This window comes from Rhagoletis pomonella, unplaced genomic scaffold (assembly GCF_013731165.1).
Source record: "Rhagoletis pomonella isolate Grant_MI unplaced genomic scaffold, Rhpom_1.0 Rhpom_scaffold_00002, whole genome shotgun sequence".
Classification (NCBI taxonomy): Eukaryota; Metazoa; Arthropoda; class Insecta; order Diptera; family Tephritidae; genus Rhagoletis; species Rhagoletis pomonella.
In genome coordinates this window covers 50,523,097-50,535,963 of record NW_023458556.1, presented here as the reverse complement: position 1 = coordinate 50,535,963, position 12,867 = coordinate 50,523,097, and the positions used below count along the sequence as shown (strand labels likewise).

Below are 12,867 nucleotides of genomic sequence, written 5' to 3'. Positions count from 1 at the left end.
TGTGGTTTTATGGCTGCACTGAATTTGTATTAATACGCGGCTGTGTTACAACTTGAAAGTTATTAAATTATACATACACATAGTGCAGATAGCAAAAAGTTAGAAAAGTTCATGTGTGGCTTTTTTGTTGGCATCAAGCTGACAGCACGCAGCACAGAACAGCACAGCAGCCATGAAATTTTAAAGTTCAGCTGTATCGAAAATTTACTAAAATCATATTGTAATACAGTCATTCAAAATAATTGGAATGCTCACGTCTATGACCATGCGAAGAGTTCGGCTGTCGTCAGCAAAATATTTTTAGTTTGTAGTTGATTTTGTAGTTGACGCTCAAATGGGTCTAAAAAAAAACTTACGGTGCAGTCATTATGGATAAAATTCTACTCATCCGCTTTTTATTCATTCGCTATAGATCTTATACAATTACTTATTTAAGTTTTGTTTGTTTTTCAATAAAGTTGTTTACACAAAATGCGTTTTAATTCACTTAGCGAGATTTTTTTGAGTGCGCATGCCCAGCAATGGAGAATCACTGAAAAAAGTAATAGGTGCAGCAGCAAATATTCTGTGATGGCATTTAATATGTTTAATTTGTAATTTGTGTAATTTTAGTTAGACTGTTTAGATATTTTCGGTGACCGCAGGCCTGGGTTCAAGCCCAGTTTCCCACATCAAATAATAAAAAATATCAAAAAGTTCGTTTCTGAAAGCGGTATTGCATATAGGTACTTACCGACAGTCTAACAGCAGCGCATGATCCTTTTGTCCAGCGACGGAAATCATTTGATCCATAATGCCACAGGGCATACCAGCAAACTTGTGTTCGGCGGCTTGGCATACAAGGGCGCGTATCTTGTTGCTAAAAAATTCCGGTAAAAATAAATACTTTATTTACTACTCGAATACTTAGTCTATGAAGCTAGCCATGGTAAAGCAAAAGTACAAAAAGCAAGAAAAGGTGCAGACGCCAGTGTTGCCAGATCGGACGTTTTTCCCCTAGATTTAGGTTTTTTGGACTGCCCAGGGGTAAATTTAGGGAGACCAAATATTTTGGTGAAAGCTTTAGAGGGAAGAAAATGCGTCCAGGGGAAATTCAAAATGGATTCTTGGGCGTAATCCGTTATTTACGTAAACGCTTTTATGTGTCGTGGGCTTATATTCAATACCCTTTACACTAGGGGTATTCACGATCCGGTGCATACTGTCTAGCATGGTGCATAGATAGCATAAATAGCAGGATTATTGTTGTTTCATGTATTCAAACAACAACAAAAAATAGCCAATCATGCTATTTATGCACCATGCTAGACAGTATGCACCGGATCGTGAATACCCCTACTATCTACAAATTACATCGAAAAAATAAAATTACAATAAATTCTAAATAACCAAATTTAGGGGTAGGAAAGGGAGATCTAGGCGAAAATGGCATGCCTTTCGGGGTAAACTACTGCAATAACCTGGCAACACTGGCGGACGCATAACAAGCTGCCTGCGAGAATTTTATACATGGTAGGTATGCTAAGCAGCAGTGCATACATTTAAAATTTTGTACACCGTGTATAAATACACATTTCTACTAAATTTTTGTCTACTAATTTACTCACCTCTCCAGTTGTTTACCGGTCAACTGTTCCAGGAAAGTCAAAGTCGCCATTTCAACTGCTGCACTCGAAGACAAACCGCCACCCACTGGTACATTGGATGCAAATATTGCATTGAAGCCAGGCAACTGACCCTCCAACTTCACTTCGTTGGCAAAATTATGAATGACACCTTTCACATAGTTGGCCCATCTGAAAAGAAAAAGTCGAAGAGCAACTAAGTTAGTATGCTGAAGTGTCAAATTAGTTAGTGCCTAGGTAAGTGCTTGTGTATATAAAAGAAAAGAATTTTTATTTGTGGTAGCATCATAGTATTCCACCGAAATAAGTTCATCTCTTCACTAGCTTTACTTTGTCCACATTGCACTTAAGCAAAACGTTGCAGGTGAAAATTTGCCGTAAGCCCTTAATGAACGCTCTAACCTTTGCCATTCACATTTCTGGACTACTTTGCGTCTAAATACACAATGGTTATACACTCATGCATGCACACACATACATACCAATCACATTGCGTAAACTACTTTGAGTTCATATTTTCATTTCCTTTGTGGCCTTACAGTTGAGTTGTTGGACTTTTGAAAGGAGCTCGTGTGCATGTGTGTAGGCACTATGGGTGTAGATGTGCATGCACAAGCAATTTCGCTTCTATAAGAGGGCTGCACAGGTTTTTGCCTCCGTTTTGAATCACAGCGAACTGAGTCAAAGTGCTTTATGTGTCGGTATAAACAAGGCAAGGCAAGGTTTTTCTATATAACATAATTTTTCCAAAGTCATTTTCATTTTCATTTGTGTCGTGAATAAAAAAAAAACTTTGTTATCCATAATTAGGCAAATATTTTTTCGTTTCACTGGGTTATATTGAAACTTTTATTTTCATGTTTATTGGCGCTGTAACTGCTTAAGCGATTTTGGCAGAGCCCAAATTAGCACGCCAGCAGTTTCCCGTCTGTGCCAAGTGACACCAATTGGTAATACCAAGTGAAGCCAAGTCCTTCTCCACCAGCTCTTTCCAACGCAGAGGAGGCCTTCTTCTTCATCTGTTACCAGTCTGATGACCCGCGTTAAATACTTTTAGAGATGGAACGTGTTTGTAAACTCGAGCATAACCTAGCCAGCGGAACCTCTGTATTTTAATTCGCTGCACTTCATCTACATAGTTGTAAAGCTTAAACAGCTCATCGGTAAATCGTCTGCCTTATTCGCCATCGCTAATGCGTAGAGGCCCGAATATCGTTCGCGTTATCTTTCTCTCGAAAACTCGAAGAGCCGCTTCATGAGATGTGTTCGTTGGCCATGCCTCCCAGGCATACACCAGAATAGGCATGATGAACGACTAATAGACTTTGATTTTGTACAACGAGGGAGGACTTCACTTCTCAGTTGCCTACTCAGTCCTAAGTTGCACTTGTTGGCATGGTTGTGATTCTCTCCATACTCCAGAGATTGTAAGCTCTTGTAAAGTATTGTGCTAGAGCGGTCCAGTCCAGCAACTCTTATTATCTTCTTCAATATCAGATGAAATAAATCACATAAAATGGCGTAAACTTATCTGATACCTCGTTTGGTATCAAATGGCTCGAGGAGGTACGTCCCAATTCTGAACGGAGCTGATGGTATTGATCAACGTCAATTACTCCATATTATATTTATGAAGTTGGATTTAAGACATTTTCACCGAATTATTCTGGTTTTGCGTGAGGCAATTCTGGCAGCTCTATTCTATACGCATACCAGTGCATTCATCTTTCAGTTGACTTGTTTATTTGTTTGTTTGCTGGACAGCCGGTCTCCTGTGCCATGGCTTGACGGTAGATATACGAGTATCTTAGGTTAGTCTGCAGACGAGTTAGCTAGTAGACAAGCAACATCACTCACCAAGTAGTTACTCATTGCAAAGCGTGCACATGTGTAGATGTTGTTGATGTTTGCTTCGAGAGCTACGATACTATTTTACCCACAAATACCTGACCTACGTTAAATACCTAGGTTTGTACTTGTCTGTGGGACAAGTAGCCATTGCTGCATTGGAGTTGATAAGCAAACAACTTGACGGAATCACATATGAACAATGAACAATGCTGGCGAAAATTAACTTAAAACTTATGTACCAAAATGTTTGAGTATCTTTCCATTGTTTTTGTGCATGGCAGCAAAATCTTGCTCTAAATTTAATATATATGTAAATACAGGTGGAATTGTGACGGTATGTTGTTTTGAATTGCCTTCCCTAGCGACGTGAAAATTACAGGGTATTAGCTAATACGGAAAATAAATAAAATATGTAATAATACTTTATTTCTGCTGTACATTTGTTTTTAATGAGCGAGTTAAGTTATTGCTTAGTACTCCTACCATGGCATATACCATACTTTTAGGGAGTAGAAACAAACATTCTTCTCTCAGGGAGTAGAAACAAACATTCTTCTCTGATAGGCGAGCGGCGATCAAAATACTTAAATTTTATAGGTCTACAATTGTCCACAAAATAATAGAAGTGCGATATTTTGGCCATTTTGACTACTTGCCTTTTGCTGTTTGAATGCTTATTATAATATATAAACGTCTAACTGGTTGTACCACAAACACTCTACAAACTAACATTTTAACCTTTGTACAAAACCTATAAAAACTCTGAAGACCACAATGGTATATGAACTGGCACGGAAGGGGTCCTCCGCTATCATCTTGCATACTCTGATCGGAACGTAATTTTGTGGGACGGGATAATAAAAAGTTGCTTACAGAACCCACATGAAGGATATTACGAGACATCAATTTGATAGGAGAATATCTGGCGAGCTTTTCCAACTGAATCTGCTTTGATCGGGTCTGCTTTGATCGGTCGGGCCACTGCTTGATGGGGACGCATGTCATTAAAATGGTAGTTGTCCCGAAATACCCGACGACATTACTTCCATCACTACTCTCTTACAATTATGCCAGATTGTGGGTAATTTCCCTATATGAGGGATATCTTGCAACAAAAATTATTAAATAGGAAAAAGGGGCGTTTTAAATAAGGAAAGGTATCTTCTTTTGACACAGTTATCGATGCATAATTGATCAAAACTCAAGAATATTCCACATTTTTATGTAATTAATCGTTCTGAAAGTGTGATGTGGAGTGAAATGATATATCGAGCCCTAACCGCCAAAATAACGTAAGCGACATTTTTTTAAAATTTTCTTTTTGATGCAGAAATGCATTTAGATGCGCTAGGAATATTTCTGCATCAAAAAGAAAATTTTGAAAAAAGTGTCGCTTACGTTATTTTGGCGGTTAGGGCTCGATATAATTATTAAAAAGTATGAGGACAATTTTGAAAATTTTCTCACGTTAACCAATTCAAGCGCTGAGTAAGAAAGAATATTTTCAATTAAAACTGGTGTTTCATGTAAAAAGCGGAACAAGTTATCTGATGTATGTGCTTCAATTTTAAAGTCTCCAAAAAAAATCATATTTGCTTAAACTATGCAAATAATTTGTAACAGTGATAGTTTTAGGAATTACCATTAAGTATACAACAATAAAAAACTCAAATATATGTAAGTATGCATTAGTTAACTTAATATGGAAAAAGTTTTTTTTCAAAATCTTGGGTTGTAAAAAATACTGAAGCCAAATTATGAATTTAGTAGATTTTAATTTAATTTGTAAACTCTTTTAGGCCCTAAGTGAGTAATCTACCGACCTTTGAATTTAGAAAGAATATTATATGTGTGTTGTAGTGGTAAGCAGTGCGTGCTTCCACTCCGCAGGGCCTAGGTTAAATCCCTGGTCAAAGCAACATCGCAAAAAAAAATTTAGAACAAAGATGTTTTCTAAACCTCTGAGTGTATTTCTGCCATGAAAGAAAGTTTCTCATAAAAATACACTCGCCGTAAACCTGTAGGTCCCTGCCCTTTGTGTGACAGCATCAAGGCGCATGCCACAAATTGGAGGAGAAGGTCGGCTAAACACTAACATATACACATTTGTAAGTGCCAATCTATTATTATAATTTTTTATGAATGTTACTTCTTTACTACTGAAATAAATATTGTTTTGAATTCTTTGGAAATTTTGTGGGATAAATTTTTGAGATGTGGGTAATGAAGGGTTTTTTTCCCGATTTTTGTGGAAAAGAACCATATACATATAGTTCTTATAATTTCGAGTATGCAGCTTTGTAGGACATACAATTTTAATATAACTAAGTGGAAGTTTCAAGTTTCTAAAAAAGTGCCACGCAGTTTTCCCGTACAAAGTATGTTCGATTTTTTTTTTTATGTATGGAAAACCCTGTCGGCAAAAAAAAAATATTCTAAAAATTTTTAGCACCTTGAAACTTAAAACTAAAATTTAGTGGTCTACAAAACTGCATTCTCGAAATTATTCGAGATTATTCTAGAGATTCTTATTAAAAAGTTGTAAATTTGTATGCAAAATTTTTGAGACATTTTGGTCCGCCATTTTGAAACAAACAAAAAATAGTAATTCTGAGAAAATTTGAGATGAAAGTAAATATGTTAAGGATAGTCTTTTTCCCTTTAGTCCCGTTTTGGAGATATTTAAAGGTTCCTCCTGTCACAACTTATCTGGGCTCAAATTTGTATGCAGGGCAAAATTTTGCAAAATTGGTTTTCCCCAATTAAACACTCACTTAAACACCAAAAGAGAGGTTTTACTTTACACTACCACTAACACAAAACATCTTTATCTTTAGTTTACTAGAGTTTTGAGATGTAGTATATTTTTCATCAAAATAATGAAGAGGAGAGTAGAAGTTGCGCGCAAAAGAATGAATAAATTTGTTATTGTGTGTTTAAAGCAGCAAAATATAAGAGAAGCATTTTGAGATGGTATACAAATACTTATTTATTTATCTACACCGACAAATTTTCAAAATGCACGCAGATGCAAGACTGTATAGTATAGTTTTTGAAAATCCTTTATCGTTGCTTATCCAATGAAATGCTGGATTGGTTCAAAAAACCACATTTTCCTCTGACAGTTAGACATCCACTTCACAAATGTGGTTGGACTTACATTTGCATGCCCACACCTCTTTTGGATACTTTTCTCTGTATATTGCACTCGAATATTAGATTTCTTTTTCTTATTTTTTGTTCGCTTTTCGTACGCAGCGATAATATCATTTGAGCAAGTAACAACTAGGTGGACATGTAGCTATTTTTTGGCACTAGATACGAAAGTGGATGGGCGCCAACAGCAATTTGCGAAGTTCCTAGAAAAGTGTAACTCGACGCCAGTATGCAAGGTGAATAAATAGAGTAGATGAGAAGGTTATAGACTGCTTAAGCATAATGAAAATAGGTGAGTTAACTAACCGCCCAATACATATACATACACGTAATTATAGCGCATACTTAACCACCAACAACTGACAGCTAACTACTAAGAAATTTTTGATGCTGCAAAATAGACAAGCTTTCGCTACTCGTCTTCTTTATATACTCGCAGTAACCAGTTAAAATAGCACTGTAAGGAAAATCTCACGTTCAGAAATGGCACAAAAAACGCCGACGCCTGAACACGTTAACTAAATATTGGGTCGTAGATTATATATCTGTGTACCGTTTTTTTCAGATCAGGTCACTTTCTCAAGATATAAATTAAAAATCAGAAATAACTGTTATTTAAGGAGTATCTAATTAAATAAAAGTCAAAAAATAATTATTGAAGAGCGATTTTTATAATAAAAGTTAAAATTGTTACGGTCTCTGGCTTGCATCCATTATTAAGTCTATCTAACTAGTCGAAATAACGAAGGCATGCATATATAGACAAAAATCCTTCTAAGCTACAACATTCAGCCACATGAAACTTCTGCTAAGTACATATATTGTTTAGATTTAGTGGACAAAAAAGGCAAAGTCACTCGACAAATTCTGTTTAAAAATTTACTTTGTGATGCTCTCTAAATGCTTAACTTAAAATGCTTGCTTTATTATCGATCACTTTTACCGAACTGGCCGGCTTTTTACTGCAGGGTATTGCAAGCGCTAACAAATGCACATACACACAGACGTACATTATGCCCAAGGCATAATTATTTCGCCGAAGTACACGTTTAAGCTTAGAATTTCGCATTGCATAATTTTAGGCATTCGAACCCTTTGACACAATTAATTACCTGTAGCTACTTACTTTGGCGCTTCCGGTTTCAAATCGAGTAGCGAAAATTCCACATGCTTTGGGTCATCACATCCACCACAGTGCGTAAACACTGAAGCCTTAGTGTCCGTGCGACGGCCGCCAACGATCAGTGTGACCATAGGGAGCGCCTAAGGGCAGGCAAGAAAAGAAAAAAATATCTGCGTAAGAGCAAGAAACTACGATATAATAATAAAAGGCAAGCAATTCAAGAAAAAAGGCTAGCGAATCGTCAATTTAAGGCTTTAGCTACAAAAGAGCAAAAAAATATTTTGTATTTTTCTTCTTTTTCTCTACATTCAACGCTCAATTTTCTAATTAGTAGTTTTTCACCGCTACTGAATACCTTTTTCTCTCTTTTTTTTTTTGTTCGCCTTTGTCCGTTTGCTCTAAATTTTTTCATGTAGCTGGTTTAATTAGGATTTTAGTTTTTTCCCGTATTTTGTACTTACCATTGGCAGGACAAAACCGTCATTGTAGTCGATATGTTCACCAATCAAATTAACACGTCCTGGTGCGCAGCAGGCCAGTTCTGGATCAGCGCCAAAAATTTCATGATATGTCGATTTGGCCAATGCCAAAATTTCTTCAAACGTGGCTAGTTTGGTGACGGCAGGCATTATTATTGTCTCAGTTTACTTGTTACTTGTAGAATGTGCAATGCTGGGGTTAATATTCACCAGCTAGTGATTGCTGATTGCTGCTAATTAGTGGCACGTAGAAACACGAGGAGATTGAGTAATTAGACTTGCTTGAAAATTTTCTGATAGACTAACTGTGTACCACTTTTTTGGATAATTACTGCAAAAAAAAATAATTACAGTGAAGAAATGTCTTGTTTGAATATAAAATAGTCTGATATTTGCTTTGCATGTTTTTTCTTTGGTAAAAAGTATCATTTAGATTGGTTAGGTTGCGCGTTAAAACACGTTAATAAAGCAACGGTAGGTACAGATATAAGGGGAAAATTGCACATAGATGGGAACTGTCCGCAAGTATAATGTACTGGCCTTACACAGCAGTTGTTAAGCCTATTCTGCTCTATAGGGTATTGGAATGGTGACCAGGTCTCAGCAAAACTACAACTGAAGCACTTCAAAAGGTGGAAATAACTGCGTTGCTCTGCATCTTCGGGGCTTTGCTCACAACTCAATTGGAGATAATGTGCCTCTTACCCAATATTTTGCCAATCAACATTGTTTTAAAACAGTTAACAAGCTGGAGAGACATTCAGGATGGCCACACCGTAATCTTAAAGAACATAGATATACCGGACACAGATTACTGTGTACCAAGTCATAACTTCATAAAGAGGTATGGGATCACTCCACTTCTACACCGATAGTTGTAAACTAGAGGGCAAGGTAGAATGAGGGACTGTGCAGCGTATATTGCAGCGTCTTTCAAGCTGCATATGTAACAATATCTTCATCTACTCCGACAGGCAGGCGGTACTAGAAGCGCTTGACTCGGTCACATGCACCTCTGAACTAGAGGGCTTAGCATTATGCTCTACACATGGTGTGGGTTCCGAGGCCGGTCAAGGCGGGCGAACTTGCAAGAAAGAGCATACCCCTCCTATTAAGCCACCCCGAAAGGGAATGGAAGCAAGGAACAGGTGGAATAGTCTCACAACTTGCAACGACATAAACTTATGTGGCCGAAATGGAACGAGAAGCGGCCGAAAGGTCTCCCCATGCTGAGCGGAGGGGGCTTAGCCGCAGCCATGGGCCTGCTAAGAGGCCATGTTGCCATTGGAAGGCGCGCGTAGAGGCTAGGGGTTGCACCCAACGACTTCTGCAGAAGGTGCAGAGATGAAAAAAGCAAGGAACTTTACGGAACCTGATATGTGAATGCTCGCGCTTGGAAAAAAAAGACGAAAGTTCTTGGGCTCAGAATTCTTCGATGGTTGAACCGACATTGCCGAAGTATGAATACGGCAACATTTGAGTTTCGCAGACTTCATACGATATGCCGCGACGGTTTAAGTAGGGCGGTTCTAACGTCCCGCGTGGTATCACAAAGGGGCCTAAAAATAGTTAAGGCCCAAGTGTGCTACCGAGTAGCCTAGTGCTCTTCTTCTGAGGTGATCCTTTTAGCTAATTTAGTTGGACCTAATGTCCCGCCAACAGAGCTATTCAAGTACGGCAAAAAGTTGTTGATAAGGTGCATGCATCAACTATTATAAAGAATATGGCGTGTGCCGTCCCCGAATTGTATGAAATACTGAAGCCTACCATTACCTTATCAATGCGGCGGAGATCCGGTATTTATAACACGTCAAATACTGAAAACGACACGCGGAAAGAGGATTGACACACAACGTCTATTTGGCGATTTCAAAGTCGCCTTCGACAGCAAGACAAGGAGTTGTATTTATGCCAAAAAGTCTGAGCTTGTTATCCAGCAAAACTAATAACAATAATAAGTGTTTGGCCGAGCTTCTCCTCCAATTTATGCTATACGTCTTGATGTTGTTACGCAAATGCCGAAAGGCAAAGATATTTTATAAAAAGCTTTTTGAAATACGATGGTATGAGATTTACTTCGGGTCCCACACTGACGGGATGTATGGCTTTCGCTGCTTCCTTCTCGTTAAAAAAAAAACTCACATAACTGTTGGCCTTTATGATTTCGAAAAGTAGACAACTGAGAAGTAGAGCCCTCTCAATAATATATATGTATAAGTCCGTTAAATGACAACATCCGATGAGGCGCGCCTTGGAGAGTTCGAGGGAAAGGTTCTGCGAAAGACTGGCGTGTAAATATTAGTTACAGCACCGATCGCGAAGAAAAAAATTCAAACAAAAAAGTTCAAGTTCGTAGCATGCGCCCCATTTTCACATTAGATCTCATAAATCGCATATAAAGAGTACTGTTAAAATTTTGGATTAAAACATATCAAGATATTCTATAAGTCTAGGAAAAAAGTTCTATAAAGATTTTATATTTTGCAACCAATAAATAATTCCGTGGTTTACTTATTTTCGTTTTAGCGTCACTAATTCATATAAAATATGAGCAGAAACTAATTTCATTTAAAGAAATGCAGAATATAAACCTTAACTGTTGGCATCATCAGAACGCATAAGATAAAGCTTTTGTTGCATATTTCTAAACGCAGTAATATTGATGCGGATATTGAACACACCGCTGTTATAAAACCCCATGAAACAAACTGTTAAATAATGGATTGCCGTCGGGTTCTAAGCTAAAAGCTTCAAGTTTGAATTGATTTCAAACTTTGTACTGAAATCCGGATAAACAAAAAAGCGACTTTACATGAGCGTGGTAATAAGACATCTCAATGAGCTTTTTCTTGAAGCAAGTAAGCATAAGATTACAAAAATAAAAACTTTATCCTCCTCTTATAGCATTTTTTAATTTGTATCGTTTATTTAAAAAAAAAATCAAAAATCAAGCAAAAAGTGCAAAAATTAAAGCACAAGTTTCCTGATTCACAACAAAAATTAGGCTGTTCATAAATTTGTTCGCTTAGGCTCTGTAGCTGCATTATTCACCGTACTTTCACCAACGCAACGTTTCGCTCTGTTTACACATGAGCAGAGATCAGCGAACGCTAACAAAGCGAACGACCACCCAACGCCAGAAACTTTTCAAATAAAAGTCTCAAAAGTGTTTTTAAAGGCATCATAAAAATAATAAAAATTAAAATAGAAGTAACTAAAAAGTAACTTTAATGCAAACGTGTCGACGCACATAAAACAATTTCGCAAAAAGGCAATAAAACCATGAAGATAAAATCGCGAAGGCAAAGTAATATGAATAATCATACACACATGAAGTCTTTTATGACTTTCCGGTTCATCTTCCACTTTAACGGACTCTTGTAAGGGTAAATTGAAAGTTTTATTTGTTTATTTAAAAGGCAAGGTTTAGTTTAGAAGATTGCAAGTCGTACATTTCAATGTGGAAAATGTATGTAGGTACATATGTTCACAGAAATATGAGTGATTTAGTTTTGTTTTCGTATAATAGTTTAACGAAATCAAGTCAATATGGGTATATACATACATCTGTTGTCATATGGAATAGTAGCTTAAGTCGGGAGACGGGCTTTAGTATAATGTAAATATTACAAGGGCCAGCAATACGCTACCAAAAGGCGAAAAGGTGCCAAGTCCACTTTTTTTTAATTTAGTTTTTGATGCAGAATGACAGATAATAAGAGACAACCTATATTAATCACTTCTGAAAAAAAAATTGACTTGTCACCTTTTTACGTTTAGGTAATGAATACTAACTAATAGTTCTCTATCTACATATATTCTTTTTCTTTTTTATCGGTATCCTCATCCTCATCTTTTTCTTCATGTTTAACTTTATTTTTACCCTTTTTTCATTAATTGCTTCATCTACACTTGCCCCTTTACCTTTGTCGTAAAGAGTTTAAATTTACCTTGATCTTCATTTTCGCATTTAAGACCTGAGACATTCTGAACAACTGTGCAAAGAAATTTTCCCGAAAAAAAAACAATCAGATAAAAGTTAGAAGCCATCAAAGAGGGCATACCTTGAAAATTCCCGTGGAGGCAAAATTTACAAAACAAAATGTTTATGAAGACATGCAGAAAACTTAAAAATCAATGTTGCAGAGCGATTCCTCATGCCCGAAATAGGGTAAAACCTTTCTCTCCGACAATGGGTACCTTTTGCGGCTGTGTATAACATTTGCATATGTACTAATAACATTTCTACCAGGTGGTTTGGTTTCCTTATCTTATGCGGTGTTAAGCAATCCCTAATTGAGTGAAAAACAAAATCTGCAAATAAGATATGTTATATGGAGATACGACACTATATTTACTGCAACGCAAATCCAAATAATAGCATCCGTCAATTGGGTAACGTAGTACAGTGATCTTGTTATTGTTGCAGCTTCTTTTTTCACCAAATAACTACCTCATGAAGCAACTACATTTGTATGTACATATGTATGTATATGCAGTACTCTAACAACGTAACATTGACAACGCACAAATACATATGTATTTCTCGGAATACATTTCTCATTTGTACAAAAATCTACTCGAGCTAATATAATAGGGGTATTCTCGAAGTCTTGCACGATGCACGGATTGC

General features: G+C 36.9%; 1 protein-coding gene across 1 annotated transcript in view; it reads right to left on the bottom strand.

The window, feature by feature from the left end:
• The window catches only part of LOC118733782 (galactokinase-like), a gene marked incomplete at its 5' end in the record, with an annotated part of 74,823 nt that extends 66,258 nt beyond the window's left edge, over nt 1–8,565 (bottom strand). Inside the window, 4 exon segments of the mRNA XM_036463340.1 lie at nt 734–859; nt 1,608–1,796; nt 7,759–7,895; nt 8,217–8,565. Of these exon segments, the coding sequence (XP_036319233.1) occupies nt 734–859; nt 1,608–1,796; nt 7,759–7,895; nt 8,217–8,384 (620 nt within the window).
• Between the last annotated feature and the right edge of the window lie 4,302 nt (nt 8,566–12,867).